General features: G+C 41.9%; 1 protein-coding gene across 1 annotated transcript in view; it reads left to right on the top strand.

The window, feature by feature from the left end:
- The window catches only part of EPHA4 (EPH receptor A4), a 104,110-nt gene that overhangs the window by 58,499 nt on the left and 22,660 nt on the right, over positions 1–22,951 (top strand). Inside the window, exons 6-8 of the mRNA XM_017728853.1 lie at positions 18,069–18,193; positions 19,376–19,535; positions 20,574–20,685. Coding sequence (XP_017584342.1) covers positions 18,069–18,193; positions 19,376–19,535; positions 20,574–20,685 — 397 coding nt within the window. The remainder of the gene's footprint in view (positions 1–18,068; positions 18,194–19,375; positions 19,536–20,573; positions 20,686–22,951) is intronic.

Below are 22,951 nucleotides of genomic sequence, written 5' to 3'. Positions count from 1 at the left end.
AGATTAGAACCAAGCTCCTCCCTTAATAGCACTTCTTCCTTGTTTTACTAATAAAAACGAAACCACCAACACTGAAAATGTGTAAATTACTTTATTGGTTTTGCTCTCTATGCTTGTGCTTCCCAACACCTGATAGGAAAAAAAATGTTGTCAGTATGGGGAGGTTTTTTTAGTTCTTTACGTATGAGCAATGCTTTTGGATTGTATTCTGGAGAATTTGCTAAAATCGTTTGCAAGAGGTGCCTCTCTGAGTTAAATTCAGTAGAAATGATAAGTATGCAAGGGACTAGGGAATTTTTTCTCTTAACACCTTGATCTTCCAAATATGCAACCATATAATCTGAATATGCAGAAATTTTTGAAGCAGTTTTTGATGCGAGAATCAGGAATCCAGGTATCTGTGTGCTTGCTTGCCTTGGTGTCAGCCCCTGTGGAAGGTGTGCATTTGGAGACAAGCAGAAAGCAAAGAGAAATCACTGGTGATACATTCAGCACAAAACTGATGGAATGCATTGCAATGACATAAAAGGTGCAGTTGAAAGGCACAGGTGGGTTTTTGTTTGCTTTTGTTGTTTTAATCCTGGAGATAATGAAACGAAGCAGTTTGCTTTCCACTCTTTGTTTAGAAACTCTTTTCAGTTTCCAATACTGTAGAAAAGTGTTTAAATGAAAATAAGATTTCCTATTCAAAGTAGGATCAAAAATCATGTGAAAAAAGTATTTTTTCTGCTTTGGAAAATGTCTTGTTTTTATAGCTTTCTTTTTTCCAAAAAAAGGCAAAATTTCAGGCTTTGAAGCAAGTAAAAATTTCTATCTCCTAGTGAAATACTTCAGTGTTGTGACATTTTAAGAATTTTGAATTGTGAATTCAGTTCACTATTCTGCAGGTTTAGTATAATAATTTTTTTTTTTTTGAGATGGGACCCATTACTCTTTTACCATATGAGAATGAAGAGAATTAAAAAAGCAAGGATGGAACGCTGAGCTGCTAAAACTTGGAGCCAGTGTTCTTAGCACGATGAGTACTCTAAGTGCTGATATTGAGGGTGTCCACCAGCAGTGGTGGCTTTTTTGGCTTTCTGTTTTCAATGAAATGAAATGAGCACTTTGTACATCTTTAAAAAATTGTGAAATGACTTGTGGAAGAGATGCAGACCAGCAATTCTCATGTGATGCTGCTAGGAGAAGCTAATTTCAATGAGGAACTCTATCAGGCTGTTGACTGAGTAGCTCAAAAATCTCCGGGCTTGTTGGTGGTTTTTTTTTTTTCTGCTAAGGGTAATGCTGTGAAGCTGTTCAAAATTAAAAGTAAAGCTCTCAATAAAGAGATCTTGTTCACAGCATGCAGGAAGCTTGTGTCGTTTTTTTTGAAGAGGTGCTGAACAGTTTATATTTTTATTAAGGATTAAACAGCTGAGCTGTTTAGGTCTCCAGCCTGAGAGGCCGGTTCCCTGCTCAGTCCCTCTGTGTGGCAGTGCTGCAGGGACAAGGTTTTTGCATGGATGCTAAAATCATTTGTAAGGCAGGGGAGCAGTGTGGGGGGCAGAGCCTACACAAGCTTAAATGAGATTTAAAATCCAAACTTATTATCCTGCTTGCTTGGCTCCCTTTGATTTGTTTGCATTTTATGAGGGATGGGTGTCCTGCTCCGCTCCTTTGCTTGTTGGAATTTAAGCAGTTGATGCTTCTGAATAAACAGACTGCCTGGTGATTTGTTACCTTGTTAGGTTACCTGGGGCTCCGTGTTTCCTTAAGTGGACGGGCAGAGCTAGATGGATGCAGGACGTGCCAATTAGGATGAAAATACAGTATAAATAAATAAACCTACTCTTTCTCCCATTGCATCAGACTGGATGTTTTCAAGCGGCCTGTGCTCAGGATCAAGAAATGACCCTTCTTGAGAGCATCTCGGGCTCTCTGTCTCAGTTATTCCTCCTCCTGCTGTCACTCTTCGTCCCAGCCGCTTTGTGCAGTGCCCCACCCCTGGCCTGTGCGGCCGTGTGTTCACCTGTCTCAGAGCTGCCTCATCTCTGGGCAGAGTGGGGTGGCTGGCGGTGCTGCAGTCCTTCCCCGTCTTCTGTGTGCTCCCCCGGTCCCTCAGTGTCACTCAGAGCCCTGCAGTGCTTCGGTATCCATTTCCAGGCAGGAACTAAAATGGGTCAGGGTGCCACCAGGATTTGAGCACCACTGAGAAGATCTGTGTGAATTGAGTATTCTTCTAGGACAGTTGTAATGAACCCAAAATACTGACTTCCAGTGCAAGGAAGGGAAATGTCAGCTGTTACTCAGACTCAGTTTTATTTAGCCTTTAGGTTTGTTTGTTATGTTCTTAATTCCTTTACTAAAAGGAAAAATACCCCAAACCTGAAAGATCCCAATCCTTTGAAGGATGGTGGTGTTTCAAGTAAGAAATGGCAGGGGTAGAGGGGAAAGAAGTGTGAGCTATGACTCGCAAATTCCTCTGGACTTTTTGGTAGGGGAATATATATTTCCATTTTGCATTTCCGTAGGTCTTCTTTGAAAGCCCACATTTCCTTTCCAATGCTGATTAGCATTCCTCACGTGTTGTACAGAACAGCATGGAAAATGCATATAAGGTCTTACATTATGCCAGTGTGGTTTAGCTTGTGCTGAGCTACATTTGCAGTCAGTAAAAATTCATGAACATACATTGCCCTTGGTCAGTGTGCACTCCTCATGTCAAAAAAATAGTAGTTGCTCAGGCAGATCAAAAGTAACTCATGCCAAGGCCAGGAAAGCTAAGGATTTTAGTATTTTCTTTTTAATGTACTATTTTCCTGGATATTTATAACTTACCTACAAAGAATTGCTCTGTAGTGAAACATCAAAAGACAGTGTTGAGTAGATTTCAGTCACAGAGCTTTCTTTAGGTGGCTGCATGAACAGCCTTAAACTACTACTGGAAAATAAAATTAACAGTTACTCTGAAGGTTGATCGATCCATGTGATTCTCTGAGCTCCCTCATGTTCTTTGAGTATAGTCCTGGATTCAGTGTAAGTAATAGTAAATCATTTCTGTTTGCTGAGAGTGAACATAACATTTTTTGATTTTGTGTGTGGTGATATTTATGTGCATATTAAGAATGTTATCGATAGGTGCTGAAAGAAGTTAATTTTGATTTTAAAAATAGCAAGGTCTGTAGTCATTCAGACAGCTAGTTTTATGCCCAGCTCTTGCAAAAAATGTTCCTTTTTTAAAATGCAGTCCTGGTGAAGAGCTGTTTATTGTTGTGTTGAAACATAATTTTTGAAGGGCTGTATAACCCCAAGGAAGACTTCATCTCCAAATAGCTGGGGAAAGATGTGAAGACAGAATTCATCATGCGCTCATGTCACAGTTTCGCAGACCCTATGAAATAGTGTAAGCTGGCAAAATAAGTAATTTTCTGTTGTGGCATCCCCCTTCCCTAGTCCCTGGTGAGGCTATCGGGAGGCTTGTGCAAGTCAGCTCCCCTTCCACGGCTGGTGGGCTCTCCAGCCCCACTCCTGCCCTGTTCCCATGGGTGATGTCGGGATGGGGCTGTGCTGGTGGGGTTCAGGGCTTTGTGGAGGGAGGGATTAAGGTGCTGGGCCAGGCTGTTCCTCAGGAGCATTTCGACTCTTTGGAAAGTGTTGAGGTGACATCAGGCTGGATGGCCCAGCCCGGGAGAAGTGCAGGAGGGTGAGTTCGAGCCTCTGCCCAAGCAGGAGAGCAAGTGGCACTCCAGGTGCTGGGCACAGCTGGCCTGGCTGTAGCCTTCACAGGCATCCAAGAGTCAATTGAGTTCTTATTTTTATTCTAAGTACTTGCTACCAGCACAGTCCCACCCTTTCCAGTTACTTGTTTCCCGCAGCCAAAGGATGCAAGTAGTCTGTTCCAATAGTCCTTTTTCAGGCACACAAACCCGTGAGGATGTATACCCATGCATGTAGCTGGGTGTGTATAAACAGTCACAGCACCCTGGCCACTCAGTTCCCCACAAGCCTGATTTAAAATAATCTCTTGGCAAACATCTGGATGCATGCCAGCTGTCCAGAGCATGGGAAGTGTGTGTGATAATACTGGCTGCTGCATTATTTTTTCTGTAAAATGCCAGGGTAATGGGGAGTTGCAAAAGGGGTGTTCTTACTTTGCTTTAAGGTGTTTGTACTAAGGATGATGGATCAGCAGTCTCCTTATTCCCCAAATGGAGCTGTGTTAAGCCTGAATTCCGTAGGAAAGAAAATAAAAACTAGTAAGCAAGGACTTGGAAAAGGGATGATCCATGAGTGTGACACTCCCAAGTGATTTTTTACAAGATCTTGCAGCATTCCAGGCTAATTATATGCAACTTTCTCATTTTGAATATAAATTGGTGAGGTTTCTAAGGCTTCACATTTTTCTGCTAGACATGAGCGGTGATCCCCCCTGCGCATGCTTGTTCAAGCAGGAGGGTTGGGACCAGCTGTCCACTGTTGTAGGGTTTCACCTGCCCTGATCAGTGAGGTGACCTGCCAGGCTGTGCAGGACAGCCACCTGCCTTTTCTTCCCCTGCTTTGGTTTTCCAAGGGACTTATGTTTTGGCTTTTGATATCTGAAGACTTACATTGAAAGGAGTTACTGTGACGACTTCTGAAGCAAACCAAATGATGTATTTTGGGAAACCACAGATCTTTCAAATATTAATGCAGTGGGAGATGCAGAAAGAAAAGTGATCCTAGTGCTAGAAATTTGGGAATTGCATGGAAGTGAACAGTGGGGAATACTTTTGGATGGGCAGATTTCAGCATTGAATATGAGATTTCTCAGAGACTTGAAGATGTCATGTGTTGACCGCCTCAGGTTTCTTCTGCTGCACGTTTAATTACGTGTGTAAGTTTAAGTGTCTGAGTAAGGAGCTTCTCCAAGCTGGCAGATGCAAGTGGGAGTTTCTTCTTAACAGCTCTGTGTTCTTGCAGAGGCTTTAACTGATGGTCTGTAATAAATGTGTAGTTAGGCATACGTGCTCCTGTCTTAAAAACAAAACCGGGAAAACTATTGTTGAGAAGGATTAAATTATTATTATTTTAAGGTAACTGCAGCATTCCACAAAGAAATAATAATTAAAATAACAACCGCTTGCTTTCTGGCAAAGCTGTCTGCACCACCCATTTCCATGAATTTGTATTCAAGGTGGGGGATACAAGTCTTGGTTGGAAGGAAATAAAAAAGTGCTTTCTAAAGATCCTTAGTAAATAACCAGCTTCAGGGTTCAGCGAACAGCTTAGACAAGCTGCATGTCAGATAGAGCCAAGATGTAATTGCAGCATTTAAATAAAAATTTGGTCACATTTTTTAAAAGATCTCGTGGTTTGTTATGGAAAATGGAGGTTAGTTACACATCCTTCTAGGGACAGAAATGCTTAATTTCAGCATTGGGGAATGTTGATATATTTAAGTCGTATAAGTTTACTTCAAGGAGGCATAAAATTCTGGTCTCAGTGCTGCTGGTACAGATGGATAGTTACCAAACTGACGGAGATGGAGATGTGGTCCTGCAGCTTTTATTTGCTCTGGACTATTTGACTGTGTGCTCACTTTCCCCGGCAGCACACTGACATTTCCCATTCATGGAGCTTGACGATCGGTATGAGCACTTCCCTTAAACAATTGGCACAGAAATATTTTCATGTGGAAAGAGAATTTGCCCAAGAATGTTTGTGCCTACTAGATGTTAAGATGGGCTTCTAAATTCTCTAGTTGTTTTTGCAGATGACTAAATTAATTGGAAAGCAGCCAGAGAGGCAGCAGAGTCCAGTTGGTAGTTCAGCAATAATAAAAGGCTTCGGAGAACTTTATGAAAGGTTCCATTAACCCCCTGCTGGTGTCCTCAAACAGGACTTTTTGAGAGAGTAGAAACACAAAAGCTAGGCTTCACAACTACCCCTGTGTGTCCATTCACAGTTTTTAAATCCACACAGTTACTAATTAAAATGCCGTGCAGAGTAGCACAAATAAACACAGCTAGTCCCTGAAGCCCAAAAGTTTCTGCATTGGCTCATAGTTTGGAGGGCAGGATGCTGAACTGACCCCAAAGGGTCGGTAATGCAGCCCACTCTGCTTCAGATATTCTGTCCTTGTGAAATGTATGTCAAGGCCATCCATATTCATGAAATCCCACTCCCAGAATGCCATCCCAAGGCAGCCCGTTATATTTTATTTATATGTTGCGTAGCATTGCTTTAAACCGTGAGGGCTAAATAGAGCTGTGGCATGCCTGCTGGTTCTCTATAATCATGTTTGCCAGATTCTGGTGGACATCAAAATGCTGAGCACACGAGTGAATACTGCTTCTTTCATTGAGAAATGTCACTTCAGATTTAGCCCCACGTGTGAACTGGTGTGCAGGGAGCGCTTTATTATCATGGCAGGGCTCCAGTGGGCTTCCCCTCCCAAACAAAGTGGGCAAATGCGTAGCCTCTCTCTGCATCCACTTGAAGGATTTCATGGCGTCTCCTTAGATTAAGGTAATCTGCCTTCATTACTAAATTCAAGAACCAGAGCCCCAGAACTTCGAGTGCACTCTGAGACTGGATTCAGGGTCTCTGAAAGTTGTGGTTTGGAAACTGGTGATAACAAAAGTTGACCATGGTTTTGTATTTATTTTTTAAAATGCAGTCAAGAGAGATGTAGGAAGCTCAAGCATTTGTATTTTATTCCTGTGGTCATTTGTATTTCAAACCATCCCTTATGGAAAAATCCTACTGTTAATTTAAAAGGAAATGATAGCTTTTGTCTCAGCCTTCTGAACTGTTCCTGCAGAGTTTATTAGGACTTTTATCCCTGCTATTGAATTCTATCACCTAGTCTTAAAAAGACGATTGACTGATTCTGATTTTTTTATTAAATTCTTCTACTGCTCCATAAAATATCTTTGGTTTTGTCTGTATTAAAATCCATTGAAAGTATCCATGGATTATTACAGACAGAAAAAACCCTTAAACTGTAATGTGCTTTGGATATAAATGTCTTTCATTTCCATAGATGACCGAAGGCTAAAAGGGAAGCACTGAAATTTTTAATTAGCTTTTTATTATTTTTAATTTTCTATGTTGCTGTTAAGTGGTCCTATCAAGAGATAATAGAACAAGACAGCTTTGACTAAGCAAAATAGGAAGGCATAGTGGGCTGGAAGAGGTGTCTTGTGTATGAATTGAGTTTTGTGTGCTGTCCCATTTATTTTAGCAAACAAATCAAGGCATGATCTGGAGACAACCCGCTACAAGGGCTCCCTGGGAAGATTGCGCTTGTCTCAGTAACAGACTGCGTTCTTTAAATCTGTCCTCTGAATCAGCCCCAATTTATCTTTCGAGCATAAAAGGGAATGCAGATGGAATAGCCGCAGCCTCCCATATAGTTTATCAGGATATTGTGCATGCACATAAATAAGGCAGAAAGTGACTGGAATATGTAAGTGGCTGAGCGTTAAATCCCATGTTTTTCAAGCTCCCTGGGCACTCTGGGATGGGGCAGCCAAGGGGAGTCCTGAAGGAGCTGCAGGGATTTGTGGGCTCTCTGTGGTACCTCAGACAGGAGGTGCAGACCCAGCGGTGCCTTTGCAAGAGCCTCTTGCTGTCACTGCTGCCTGTGCTGAAGGTTAAAGCTGCAATTAATGGAAGGACTGGGAAAAACTGATGTGAAAAGGGTGGATTGGGCTCAAAGGGAGACTTCTCAGCACTGCTTGCACAAGTGGCATTTTGCTTTAACCAGAGTATCATCCTACCTGCTGCAATATGGGACTAGAAACGAAGGTCCAAACTCAGAATACAGACCAGTCTGTGTGACTGCTGAGTGAATTTGGGATTATTGTTTTCGTGGGCTTTTATTTGCCCAGACTGTAGCTCAGTACTTCTCCAGGACATAATACTGGTTGGTCTTTGTACAGCTTAAAAGCCCCATAACTTCATGAGGTTGAATTTTTTTTTTTTAAATTTTTATTTACTTAGTTTATTTATTTTTAGGATTGAAATTTTTCAGACTTTGTAATGGCACTTGCAATGCACAGGAAACCAATTATTCTTTGGAGTGTTTTACACTGAGGCAGTCACCTTTAATATTTAATTGCTGATTCCACTTGGGGTTTTTCCAGCTGACACAATTTTAAAACGAATAATGCACTGGTTTTCTGTATCCAGCATAAAACCAAAAATAATGAAACCCCTTTATAAGTTTAATTATGTGCCACCTATGATGTAATTGGCTACTGACATCATGAAGTAAGATTTTAATTTTAAGGTTTATGCGTTTCAGGAAGCTTAGGGCTCTTCCCCAGTTTGTACCTCATCACTTTTTTTTTTTTTTTTAAATGAATGGCAAACATAGGTAATTTTGCTTTTTGCAGCAACACTGTGCAGAGCTTTTTTTCTCTCATCGGGTCTATTAATGATTTTTAATTTCCTGAACAAATCTGCCCGTTGTGGGTGAAGGAAAGGGGGTTTAATTCAGTTCCAGTGAAAGAACCTGGTGGGAGAGCGCCAAGTGTGAGTTAAATGTGCTGCAGTCTGATCCTCTGTGGTACTTTCCAAAAGCACAGAGTATCTTTTTCCCCTGGAGAAGAGGAACTTTCATGGGGAGTATGGCAGAGTGTCTTGCAGCATCCTGGGAGAATGAGGATCTCCAAGTGCTGTCAGACCAGTGTCTTTCACAAAGTGCTACTAACATGAGCCCAGAAAACCCAAACCTTGATTCAATCTCAGGCATTCTCAACAGCAGAGATTGTATCATGTAAAATCCATCTAACCTTTGTACAGAAGGTACTTCACCGGAGTTCCAACTGAACACTCTGAATATCAACTATAATTAAAATTTGTAGCTCGTTCAGCTGAAATGTAAATACGTAAATGCAAACCTTCTGCAACAGCCTCTCTGTGATGGAGCTGAAACTAAATATGGCTGAAGTTCCTTAACTTCGGTGACTTTGAAACAATTTATGCTCTCAAGTGTTAAGATGGGAATTGTGATTTTTATTGTTGAGTGAGTCCTGGGTTTGGATTCTGTTGGGTGCTGCAGGCTCAGGAGGACATGGCTGAGACCCAGCCTGCAGTTGCTGTTGGAGCTGTGGATCACAGTGGAAGTAAAATGTTCATAATTTTATTACTTTTTCTTCCACCAAGAATCTTGCCATTTCTGACTTTAGATGATTGATGTGAGAAACCCAAATGGCAAAGTCTAGTGCTATTACTGAAGCACTTCAGAAGCCAGGATGAGGCAATGTGGCCAAATCTATTTATTAAAATAGCGAATGCTGCTTTAGCAAAATGCGTCATACCATTAATTTATTTATTTTGTTTAGAAGATACTTCACTATTTCCAAGGCATCTAAGTGGCAAATAGGGCAGAGGCTTCTGTTTGTCTGGATTTCAAAAAGGCTTTTAAGCAGCGCTTTTTACAAAATCTTAATGCTGAAAGTAAGTGACAAAGGACGTTATTTAGCACATATATATACATCATCTAGACATCCATGTTTCAAGTAAATAAAAAGTAACTGTGTGAGAACCAAGGAGAACAATGTTAGGAGATGTGTTGCCTCATGTGCCAAATCACACATTTGCCCCATAGTGGGTTAAGCTTTATGCCCTAACTGTTGGGATAACCACATGCTCAGGTCACTTGGTGGTAAGTATAAGAAAGGACCAGGGAGCAGAAATGAGGCTTTCTTTTGATAGATGCAGACATGGGGCATCAGGTGAGAGCTGTCCTATGCCCTATGAGACAAAGGGTTGCCCTGTTAAAACAGCAAGGTCAATATTTTTTTGTTGTTTTACGGATTATTGAAGCACTGTTGTAAGAGGTTTGAAAGCTGGACACAACAAGTGGTTTGCAGGGCACAGATACAGTAAGTTATTTCATTGGTTATGTACAGTTTAAGAACAGCTCTTCCCTTCTTGTGTGTTGACTGATGACGTGTGTGCAAAAATGTCTTAACTGTTCCGGCTGTGGGCAGGAGGATGGCAAAATGAAGGAGGAGTAGCTGGATGGTTGTTTGACTTGAGGAAGGGCTTAGAGAATTGGGTAGGGGTCTCATTTGAGGGCAGCTGGTGTTTCTTTAAGGGTAGCTTTGATTTCGTGGTGGAAGGGGCTGGGGGGGAATGGAGTTCATTTAGAAAAGGCAGCTCAGCAGATCCTCCTGTGCAGCAGTGCACAGGTGAAGGACAGGCTATTTCTGGGGAGGCATTACCTCTGGTGGCTACTTCTGGCTTCCTGGGAGGAACAGCAGGGTGTGTGCGTGAGGCAGGGTAGTCCTGAGGGGATGATGCTAAGTGGGGCATTTTCCTCTACGCTACTTATTTTGAACTGTTGGGGAATGCTCCATTTCCAACATTATTATCTGCTTTAATAACTAGGGGTTATGGTCTCTAACTCCTTTTTCCACCTCCCCCAGAGCCACTGTCCTCGGGTGCTGTACATTGTGGCACAGCATCAGGGGTTTCTGATGGCCTGTGCTTGCTGGACCAGCATCTGGGAAGTAAGAGGAAGTACAGCAAGTGCTTCCCACAAGTGTGCCACCCAAATTCAGGTCCTGGGGTCCCACCTCTAAGTGTGACAGCTCTGGCCCACAGCAGTCTCTCTTTGTCTGGACTGCCTGGCCCATTTTTTTTTGCTTCTCTCAATCCAGTATATTGTAGTGGAGCATCAGTGTTGGCTTCTTTAGGCTACAAAATTTATTGTTGTTTATACTGGGTCAGATTCCAAGCTCAACTAGAGGGAAGAGTAACTGCAACGTGACCTGCTTTGTGACCAGCGGCTCCAAAACTGCTCAGGTCAGACAGCTGCTGACTAATTCCCCATCTTAACAAATTACTTATAGCTCTGGAGTTTCTAGAGTAACTCACAGCTCTGAGTGTGTTCACCCTTCCATGTTAATCATTCTAGCATTTAGAAACGTTTCGGTGCTGGGGTTTTTAAGTGGTTGTGATGTTCAGATAGATTTTTATAAATTGCCGTATGACTGAAAGGCTTGTTTTCCTGTTTGTTTTAAACTGGCATTCATACATACAGGAAATACACAGTATTCTGCCATGTTTCTGTTGGCAACTATTAAGTTATCCGTGTCAGAACATGCCAACAGGATTTCTTAGCAAGCTAGCAGAAAGAAAACAAGCAGTTTTCAGATGAAATAGACCCCATGCTTGAGTTGTAATACAAATCTCTTGCTAAATGCTATGTAGATTCTATAATCTTTTGGTTTAAGGCAATCTTTGGGATTGTATCTTGCAGATTCAAATCTTTGGAGTAATTCCAGACCTGCATTGCATGAGCTGACATCATTATTTGGCCTTCAAAATTGGAGGGCCCAGTACTTGAAAATAATGTATTGCTGTCAAGAGCTGGCCCTCTTTAATCACTAGAATGAGCCCTCTCCTGGGCATGCAAAATCTTCTTCATTCTCCCTTCATTTCTGATGTAAACCACAGGGAACTGTGGTCATCTCAGTTCCTATAATAGTTTTGATCTAAATTAGAGCAGTTCTGGTATGCTGAAGTAGTCTGTGCTAAAAGCGACACAGATGTGCAGCCCAGAAAACACACAGGCTCTTTGTGGATCCTCAGCAGCCACTGCAAGTCACCAAGAAATGAAGCTGGATTGAGGTGGTAAAAATACAGCACTCTAATAATCCTCAATTTACTACTATTTGTTGCTGCTAAGAGCCTGGGTTTTCCTTCAAGCTTTTGATTTGATGCAAGTCAGAGCCAGCTTTTGTGGTTTGGCAAGATTTGCAGCACAGGTTCTTTTGGGAGAGGCAAGAAATGAAAAGTTTAAAACAGAGGAAATGTTTAAAACATAATAATACTGTGTTAACAGTCTTTAAAATCTCATTTTCTAGCCCCTTTCTTTATGAACACATCATTACAAGCATAACTGATGTGAGCTGGTCCCTAGGTTTGAGAGCCTGTTACTTGTTTTTCTCAGAGAACTTTGTGACTGAGTTGCAGAGCCTGGAAAGTAAGGGAAGATCCCTTGTGCCTGTCAGTTTGGGATGAAGGTGTCCTGCAAGAATACCCTGTGGCCAAGCTGGTGCTTTCCCTGAGCAGTGTAATTTCTAGCAAGAAGGAGGGAAAGTTCAGTTCAGCAGCATTAGGGCTGGTTAAAGGGATTGGGAAGAAAGGGGCCAAGCTCAGCTGTCATGCCGCTTCTCACTGCGCCGGCCAGGATTTTCACGTGTGGGTGGATAACCTTGGGCGCTTTACTCCAGAGGCAGAGATTTAAAGTCTTTGCTTTAAACGCTAAAAGCTTGAAAATGCTGGCCTGAATCTTGGCGTGTCTCACTCTCCAGGCTGGGAGGTGTTCCTTGCCAGTCGTCATTCCTGGGGGAAGGAGAGGCAGACAGTGGGAAGACAGAGGACTCGGGAATGTCTTGGGAAGCTTCCAATGGCTTGGTTGAGCAGTCAGGCCTCTAGCTCCTTGTCCAAGTCTTAACCTGGTCCAATCATCACTAGTATAAATGTTTGCTCCACTTTTACAGAGGGAATAATGAAAAAAGCCCCAAATATGCATGTGGTTAATTTTTAAAGTGCACAGGCAGCCCACAGACTCTGGCAGGTCCCTCGGAGAAAGGCGTAGCTGTCATGCTGACAGTGAGGAATGGGAATGCCAGACTCCAGCTTGGCTCTTCAGATGTGCACAGACATCTAATCTGTGAGAGCACATCACCTCACACGTGTGCAGGAGCCTTTCCTGTGCTTATCCTGATGGACATACGTGGCTTGTACATATGCTTTCCATATGTTTGGAACTGTGGTCATGCTTAAATGTTTTCTGGTCCTAGTGAGGCCACATCTGGAGTGCTGTGTCCAGTTTTGGGCTCCTCAGTGCAAGAAAGACTAGGAGCTACTGGAGAGAGTCCAGTGGATGCCACAAAGAGGATGATGGGTCTGGAGCATCTCCCTTATGAGGAGAGACTGCAGGAGCTGGGCCTAGTTAGTCTGGAGAAGACTGAGGAGATCTCATTAATGCAACAATGAGGTCTCAAAGGGGTGCCCGGAGGATGGTGCCAGACTCTTTCCAGTGGTGCCCAGTGATGGGACAAGGAGCAATGACTATAAACTAAAACATAAGAATTTCCTCAACATGAGGAAGAACAGCACTGGAACAGCTGCCCAGGGAGGTCATGGAGTCTCCCCTTCTGGAGACATTCCAAACCCATTTGGATGCATTTCTATGTAACCTGCCCAGGTGACCCTGTCTTGGCAGGGGGATTGGACTGGATGATCTCCAGAGGTCCTTTCCAACCCTAACATTCTGTGATTCTGTGAGAGAGAACTGCCTTCTTTTTAATTTATTCTGGTACATGTAACTAAAGAGGGCTGGACATTTCTCTCTTCCCTCAATTTGAAGTCAGTGTGACAGCTAGTTAATTAAGATGCCCTCTTACATGAATAAAATTATCAGAATCTGACCCAGAGCATTGCCTTTAGAAATTATTAAAACCATATTTGATTCTTTGTGCTGTATATCCTTTTCCTGCTGCGAGATTATTTACTAATATAATTTACAAAATCTTGCATAAACCCCCACAGTGTTACAAGGTAAATGGTCAAAGAGAAAACCTGAAATGTGCCAGGTTCCCTTCTGTATGTTGTGTCCTAATCAAGAGAAGATCTTTTAATGGAAGATCTTTTAATATCTTGTTTTGATTTCTAAGAGGACTTTTCTTCAGTGTTAGATTCTCAGAAATCTTATCTTTTTTTTTTTTTTTTTTTTTTTAAGTAATTAATAATGGAGCAGGCTTTTAGTATCTACCCTGGAAGGTAAAAACGCTTAATCACAGTAACATCATTAGTGCTTTCAAGCATTTAATTTTGATGCTTGACAAAGTGCATAGCCATTGATAAGAACAAATAAGTGTTGTGTGCAATTGAGGGAATAAAGAAAAGCATGAAAACCCCTAAGCTTCAAGTAATTAAATTTAAATATGTTATTTGAATTTAGCTGAGATAATGTACAAACTGTGGGTATATTTTTCAGTCAGTGAAAGACCCCTTGAGTAAACATGATCCATTTAAATTCAAATCATGGGGAGTGGAAAGTAAACCCTGCTGTGGGTAAGAAGGCATCTTCAATAAAGCACTGGGCATTGTGTATCTTTGATATCTGAGTACTCATGTGCTGTACTTTTATAAAGGGCTGTTTTCACTCATGGATGCCTACATGCCAGAGACTTTATTGCATCTATTTATTTCCTGGTTTTTTCCTCTTTCCTTTCCCCCCCCACCCCTCCTAATTTGAACCAGTAATGAAAAACTGACACTCTGCCTCTGCCATCCTTTAAAGCGCCTCAAAACTGCTACAATTCAGCACTTGCTAGCCTTGGGATATGGTTTTATGGCATTTGGGTGAAGTTTTTGTAGTACATCTGTGCTCTTTCTCTCTCTGTAGGCCGCAAGCTCAGAACTGAGGTAATAAAACTACTAGTAGGTGTTTAATGGCAGGTTATTGAGGAAGTAGATGAAAGAAAATTGCAACATTCACATCAGTAGGGAGTGGGGTTTTTAAGGGAGAGGAACTGCTGAGCTTTGAACTCAGGAAAGTTACACTTGGTGCTTTTGTTCAAGGGGGGGACCCCTTTTTAGGCACCAAAATAGCTCATTCTGTGAAATGAGCTGTTCTGGTAGAATTGGTGCTTGGTATGTGCAGTCTGTGCACGTGTGGCAGAAAGGTCGCTGTTGTAAGCAGTGATGATTGAGAAACAAGTCATTGTTTCCTGCTCCTTTCCAAGCATAAGGGAGCAGGGTGGAGGAAAGTGCAAAAAGTGAAAGAAAAAGTTATCTCCCACTCCTTTCCATGAATTTTGTGGGATCTTACAGTGAACATCTTAATTGTGTACATTACTCTTTTTTGGTCAAGCTGTCCTCAATGTGTTTTAGGTAGGAATGTGTGTATCTAATGATCAGTTAGCCCACGCACATAGAAGAGAATATTTTGTCTTTTATTCTGCTTGTGATGAAAGCATCATTTTACAACCTTACATGTTTATCTTCACATCATCCCTAAGAGGCAATTTAAAGGCAAAAGGCAGAAGAACAAAGAATGTAAATATTTTGCACAAGCTTACTCAGAAGGCTGTGTCTGCTGCCTGGAGTGCCGTGTTGAGCTGGCAGTGCTGATGTCCTCTTTGTCCTGGACAATATTGACCAGACTCTTACACCCTTTGGTAATACATGTGCAGGGAGAAACTGTTGTTCTTCCAGGAGTCCCGTCTTTCAGGTCAGATGGTGGATCCTGAAAAACAAGTAAAAAAAAAAACAAACCTTATTTATAGGGCTACTTGCAGAAATAAAAGGGAATTGTTAACTGAGGATCGTATCCGTGCAGTGGGATAACCATAGTACTCCCTGTGGGTACTGGGTCCAGTTCCTCAAGGTCCTCAGAGTTTCAGCTCACTACCCTATTGCACAGACCATTGTAGGTCTGTGCTGCCGAGATGTCGCTCCTGAAGAGCCTCTTGCAGTTCTGGTACTCGGTCCTGTAGTTGGACTTTGGCATTCTTAGGATTTCTGTATAGCATATAGAGAGGCAGGTTGTGCAGTCAAAACAAAGAAACAAATGGTTTATCTCCAGAATCTAGGAGAAAGGAAGATACTAAAAGTTAAGGGAATGAATTTGCTTATAAAGGGCAGGAAGGAAAAAATAGGGCTATTCTTAAAATTGTAAGGAGTAATGAAGGGGTTGATGTACAAGTGCTTTTTGTGTCCTGGAGGGCAGGAGCGTGTTGCTTATTCCAGTATGGTGTAGTGCCTAAGATCAGCTGTCCATTTTTGGGAGATGGGAAAAAGCACTTGTTAAGCTATATTAAGCTAAGAGTCTCTCACAAGAAGGCTTAGTTAATATAAATTCTTCTGCTGCAAATAGCCATTTTACAACAGAGAAGAAATGCGTTTTCATACAGCACTTACCAGCCCAATATTGAAGGACTCACTAAATTCCCATATAGATGTCTGCCGAAATGAAATGGGAAACCAAGGAGGTTAAAGAGAGGATAGAGGGAAAAAAGTGAACTTTCTCTCTACAATTCTTGAGGTCAGACCAGCATAAATGACAGATTCTCAGTAAAAAGAATTGCTTGTCTGCCCTGCATGAGGCAGCAAACTCATTAACTAAGCAGATTTCTCTCCGCTTGGTTTATCAGTAATGATGTGTGCACGTGTGTTTCAGGGTAACAAATCTGATTTCTAATTTATTAGCTGAGCAGTATTCTTATTGCAGAGGGGAATTAAAAAAAGGTTTGACTCTCTGTTGAGGAAGTGTGAGGTTATTAAATAGGTTTGCAGTTGTGCCACAGGTATAATTTGATGGAGCACACCTGAATCCTCCCTGTTGGCTGTGTTTATAGTCTCCTCTGTCATTCAGTATTTGCCGTTGCCTGTGAGAGACAGACAAGGAAGAAAGAGATAAAGGTTCTGGAGGCATTTCTAACAGAGATGCCAAACTGTCAAATAGTAAATCGGGAAGCAGCTCCCTGATGGTTTCACATCAAGAGGAGACACCCTTTTGTGACTGCGGTGTCTACCGGTTATTTTCACTTCCATCAGAACTGTCTGATATGGTCAAGTAGGTTGAGGCTTTCAGCATTCAATTTTCCTTTCATTTATAGTGACTGTTTTATTTATTTGTCTTTCTTGGTAGTTTTCAAAGATACCTGTTTCAAGGATACTTTTAACTTTATAACATTTTCATGGAGCTTCATCCCAAAGTTAAAGGGAAAAAAAAGAAACAAAAAAAAAAAAAAAAAAAAAAAAAAAAAGGGGGAATGGGGAAAAAAGAGCAGCTACAGTGTCAGGGGACAAAAGAAGAAATATATTCAATTTAGGAAGACCTCTAATCTCTGGTTATACAGGACAGCTTTGTTAGATAAGATTAAAATTTTCATGAATGTCCCTTTTTATCCCTGGAGTCTCCGCCATTTTTACCAGCTATTGTCAGCATCAAAAGAGCTTGATAACAGCTGGCTAGAGACGTGACCACACAGCAACGCAACAGCAAGAAAGGGGCAGCCGGGTTCATAAATCTTCAGAAAACCCGTTCCCCAGCGCAGCCATGAATCTGCTGCTATCACAGGCAAAGGGAGAAGGCATTGTCCTCCAGCCAGTCAGAAACCTGAACTTCAGCATTAGCAGGGGCTCTTTAGACAGTGTACGGTGTACAAAGAGATGTTTTCCATTATCTCCTTCATTGCAGCCCTTATTACTGACACAGATACAGTTTAAAGGGTCTTGGAGTTTAGCTTGTTGCTAGGTAGAGTTTTTCCAAAAATGCTGCAGCCCTTTCCCTTGGTGGTGCAATCCTGCTTTTTCTATTCATGGCATCAATGCAGCGCCACATGGAACCGGGTCAGGCGATGCCATTTCGGCACACAATGGACCAGTCTCTGGTATCTTTTGGCTGGGAAGGAGCTACCAAAGCCAGAATCTGACCCTTGGCCATTTTCCAGGGACTGCTCACAGATTTGGGTGTAAGCAGGGCAAGTTATGAGGCACAAATTGGCTCAGACTCTTGAAATACAAGTTTCCTGGTTTTAATGGAAGAGCCCAAATTCATACATATTCAGCTTTACTCTGGCCTTACTTAATTCAATGGCAATATTTTCTCAGCTTTAGAGAAACCAGATTGGAATCTCAGGAACTTCACAGTTCCTGTAAAGTAAATACCTAATGAAATAACATCAGTTAATTTCAGGAGATGGAAGAAGAGGACCAAAATGACAGAGAACAAAAATAAGAGGTCCTTTGAGTACCTTGATCTCTTATGAAGGTTTTTACCTGGGCATCATGAACATTGCAGTGTTTAGACAATTGTGTTGTTACTTGAAAACCCACCTATCTAGTATTGTCCAGGATCCAAACCCAATCTTTCTTAGAGATGATTAAATGTAATTTTGTTAGAGAAAACAGGAAATATACTTCATGCTTCTAATTTCCCCTTGCCCCCACCCCCCCAAGAAAAACCCAGTTTCTGAAAGTGCTTATGTTGTGAAAGTTACAATTAAAAATACATTTTCCTCATTAAAACTAAATTATCACTTATAATGGTTTTTTTTTTTTTCTTCTGGCAGCTCCGTCCCCGATTGCATTGATCCAGGCTAAGGAGATAACAAGGCACAGCGTTGCCTTGGCTTGGCTGGAACCTGACAGGCCAAACGGAGTCATCCTGGAGTACGAAGTCAAATACTATGAAAAGGTACTGCTCAAAAAGGGGCAAGCAAGGAGTTCCCTTTGGGTTTGGGCAGAGCTTTTTTACTTCATTCCACTGCGGTTTGTTTCCAGATAGGATTCCATCATTTGAAACCAAATAGATTCAGTTTAATAAAATCCAGTTAAGGATTTCATGTACTTGAATGGTTGCTTGGAAGAGTAAGACTCATAGACTCTTCCAGCTGTATGGTATGAGTTTATTTTGTTATTTCTTTCCTACCTAGAAACTGAGCTTTTATAGCAATCACATTTATAATGAGAGTCAAAAATGTTGGGCAGAAGTGAAACATTAGCTTTACTTCATAGACAGAAGTATAATAATGAAGTATATAACAGAGTCATAATAATAAGATCTGTTTGCTGACAGCTTCTGCTTAGAGTGATAGTGTGGACTGGCTGGCTTTTAACAGAGAATAAGGAAAGAAAATTAGATTCTTCATACTTTCCAAGTTAGAGATGTTATTCCTTCAAATAACTTCTCGAGTAGGGAATTATGAAAAGAGCTATTTTCTTTGAAGGCTCTCTGCTAAAATGAACAATTACCTGCTCTTGCTTGTGTGCACTGTCTCTCACATTCACACTCATACTTCTAATTTTTTTAATAAAGAAAATCACTTACTTGGTTTCCACATACAGAAAAAGGTGTCTGATCTGCAGGGAAGCTAGATTGTTACATTTTCTGATAAAGTTTTCAGCCAAAAATAGATCAATTTTTAATAATGGACTTTTTGGAAGATATTTTCTAAGTTTTTTCTTTTTTAAAATATTGTTATCATTTTTTAAATATGGTTTCTGGCTGGTAGGAAGAAAAAGAAAGTGCCAGCATGTGTGAGTAAAATGTGCTGTTCATCAATAGGATCCTATTTGAATGCTTGGCTGTTTGCCAGAGGTTTTCATTGTGTGATTTCTTAAATAATCAGTGATATATGAGCATCATACCTACTGCCTCATCCTCCCTTTTTGGCTTGCTCAGAGCCCCCTGCAGCACACAGTGCTAGGGGGATTGAGCAAGGCCAGCAGCAGGAGCCCTCAGGATGTATTTTGAGAATTCCTTCACTGTTACTCATCCTCTTTCATCACAACAGTTTTGGCAAGGCAGTGGGGGTTCCAGGTTCACTGTGCAGGGAGGCATTTTCACTCCATCACCGCTGTGTTCTCCTGTTGTCAGGACCAGAACGAACGCAGCTACCGAATCGTGAAAACGGCCTCCAGGAACACCGACATCAAAGGCCTCAACCCCCTGACCTCGTACGTGTTCCACGTGCGGGCCCGGACAGCAGCAGGGTATGGAGACTTCAGTGGGCCCTTCGAGTTCACAACTAACACAGGTAAGGACAGTCCCACTGAATTCTTCTGCTTCTCCTCGAGCAGAGGGTGCAGATGTAACGGGGCTGTGTGCTGGGACTTTCCCGTTGGATGCTTGGACTGGGGTGTGTCTGCTCTGAGAAAACGTTCCTCCATGGCCGTGAAGCTGGCATGAGACATCTGTTTGGATGTGCTGCATTCTAGATTCTAGCAATGGCAGTACTTCACTGTGGCATAAGGAAACATGCACCCCATAAATACTTGGAAGCCATTGATGCTTGAGAGATTTTATGTCCTGTAAATGTAGGCGTTTGCACGTTTCTGGAATATATTTTAAGAAGAATAGAACCCTGTTACTCCTCTTTACAAGCTGTTGACACAGATCAGTTAGGTGTCCTACATCAGCTCCCATATTTGCACTTTTTCTTAGACAGTCATATAAAGACAAGAATGCTCAAACTACGTTGTCAGTAGGGCTTTTCACTTGGCTCAAGGAAACGTGCAAATTCAGCCCCCAAAATGTTTGCTTTTCAGTGGCAGAAAGCACTGTGACCAAGCCTATTTTATTCTGGACATACAGGTCTCCTTAAATCAAGTTAAGGTCATGCCAGTTAGTGGCAATATCATTCAGGATGTTAACAACTGAAAACAATCCATCAGGAGGGGGGTAGACATTTTAAAATAACTTACTCTTCTATTGTCAGTTGGGGAGTGATCATCTAGCCCCACTGAGAGAAAAAGGAGGAGGAAAGAAGTGTGGAAAGCAATTAGAAAGGAAAAAAAAATTAGCCATTATACCCTCTGAGCAGCACTGGAGGGGAGAAGGAGAGGGAGTCCTTGTTCCTGATGAACTGAAGTTTCCCAAATCATTATCAAACATCATGTCTTCAGCTCATTAGCACCCTGTTGGAAAATTGTGTCAAATGACGATATAATAAAGGCCTGAAAGTAGATTTGAGTGCTACTCTAAACTGCCTTCACAAGCCAGAAAGCTGATTGAGTGCTACCTAGGTTGATTTTTTGAGGTTGTCTGACACTAATGTTCCCTTTTCTGTTTTCAGTTCCTTCCCCCATCATTGGCGATGGTACCAATCCCACAGTGCTTCTTGTTTCAGTGGCTGGCAGTGTTGTTCTTGTGGTCATTCTCATTGCAGCCTTTGTCATCAGCAGGAGGTAAGAACTTAAGCTTCTCTCTCCCTCTCTCTCTTTCATCAGAGAGCTTTTTGTCTCCTCCAAACAAAGCTAAATTCTTTGATTAGCATCATAAACAGTACATTTGCATTACAAGCCTTCTCCCATGTAGCTTTGATCTTCTCGACATTAGTACCAAGCAGCATGTGATGTAATGGCAATAGTTCCAGCTCTATTTGCCCTTCAAATGCAAAGCTGATTCCAATAACTGGCATTGAGAAGCAAGCCAGCTAGAGATTTGTGGTTAGTGTAATTTGAAGTTAAGTTTGATGGGTATGGGTACAGTAGATTTTCTTGGACTGACTCCTGATAGGGAATAAACAATGGCGCTTTTGTGAACTAAGCCATCAGACTGCTATGCTGGTGATTTTTGTGTTAGTCTATGAGTCTGCACTAGTGTTTCAGGTTAGTCCTTCCTGTGTGAGAGGATGTGACTGTAAAATGGAAGCCACAGTCATTCAGCATCAGATGCAGTAACACAGCAGAGCTGGATCGATGGTTATTTCATCGACGTAGCACCACAATCTTCTACCAAGTGCTTGTTCATTTTCCCAAATTCAGCCCAAGCATCAGGAACAATCCTGTGAGTGGGAGGACAGTGTAGCAGAAACACAGTGTGAGTGTTTCTGTCTTCATATTTGTGTTCAATCTCATTTAAAAAGACCAGCATGATCTTGCCTCAGTGTAACTTTGAGATAAAACTGGTTTTATCGTTACTGCGTCTGAAGCCTGGGATCTGAGGGGTGCACATTTTGTCAGTCTCTATTGGTCGGTTTAATGGCGTCAGCTGTAAATGTGCTCAAACTCCTCTTCATTTGCTCTTTAAATTGTCCTAGAGAGCAGTTAAGTGCCTATGATTGTAGTATCTGGAAAGTAGACATGCATTGTGATCGCTCTGTGTGGGTGTCCAACTCAAAGCCTCCATGCTGGCAAGAGGAAAGAAGAGCAGAACATATGAAAATGTGATGTGGAGAGACAGGTTTATTAAAAGCCATTGCAACAGAAAATAGCATCACTGAGCTTGATGACTTAATCTCCTCTCCACTTTTATTGATCACTTTATTATTTAAGGTAGGATTGATAGCAGGATACATTGGATTTCTAATTATGAGTCGCCACATTGGAGAATTGAGCCTGTTGAGCTGCTTTGAGATGATTCCTTCCCTTCCTCCCCCTATAAAAAAATGCCTCTTCCCAAGGCTGATAAACACTGCTTGGTGATTGGCCCTCAATGGATCACTCTTTAGAAAATGAACTGTCAACCCCTTGCCCTCGTATTGATTCTCTTTAGGATCGGCCATAAAGCTGTCAGAGGAGAGGCTGCCTGGAGCCAGGTACTGACAGACCTGCTGGGCTCAGACAGGTCTGCCCAGGGCTGTCTGCTCACTTATCTCTGCCCAGAGTGTGCAGTTGCACAAAGGCACCACAGAGCAGGTGGGCTGCAGGGACAAAAGCCCAGTCCAGGCACTGGTGGCAATGGAGATAAAAGCATCCCGGTGGCTGTGGGCTCACGGATGTCCTGTGGCTCCTCACTGGTATCTCTCAGAGAGGCCATGGAAGGGGAAAGACGGAGCAAGATGAATGAAATACTAGGACAGTGAAACTGCTCTGTGCGTACTAATGCACGGTGCCTTGCTAATTAATAGCCCTCAATACACAGCTCTCCAGTAGCTGGAAGTAGCTCTCAATAAACAGAATCTACTTTAATATTCACTCTTACTCTAATGATTTTAACCACTATCACAATGTCATTTAGAGGTGTGGACTTTGGGGATATTTCACAATCTTCCTAAGCCTGCAGAAGTTAATAGCAAAATAATTATACTTTGTTCCAAAATTACTTCAGATGAGAAAAAGCTTTTCTGTCCATACAAGTCCCCATGAGAAGGTTTTGTAATCTAGCCATGACCTAAAAGTCGTATTCGTACAATCAAACCTGTGCTTTGGCCTGCAGACATGGCCTCTCTGCATCCACGAGCCAAATGTGGGAACTGGGCATATGCTGTGGATGCCCACTTTTGAACACGGGGTTATTACTGGTAATTTAGCATCATGCTTTTTTCAAGACATTGTTCAAATCCCAAAATTCATCTTTACAGCAGAATTAGTCAAAGGACTTTGCCTTCAGGCAGCTCAAGCTGTTTGGTTCTGTCCTTCGACAGGAGAACCAATCTGCCTAATGTTCATTTAAATTTCCCCAGGTTTGGATGGGCAGGACATGGCGTGGGTGTTTCTAAACCCTGCTCTG

The sequence above is a fragment of the Corvus brachyrhynchos genome, unplaced genomic scaffold, assembly GCF_000691975.1.
Source record: "Corvus brachyrhynchos isolate BGI_N302 unplaced genomic scaffold, ASM69197v1 scaffold223, whole genome shotgun sequence".
In the NCBI taxonomy this organism is placed as follows: Eukaryota; Metazoa; Chordata; class Aves; order Passeriformes; family Corvidae; genus Corvus; species Corvus brachyrhynchos.
Note: the sequence above shows the minus strand (reverse complement) of the source record. Positions and strands in the feature narration are given on the sequence as shown.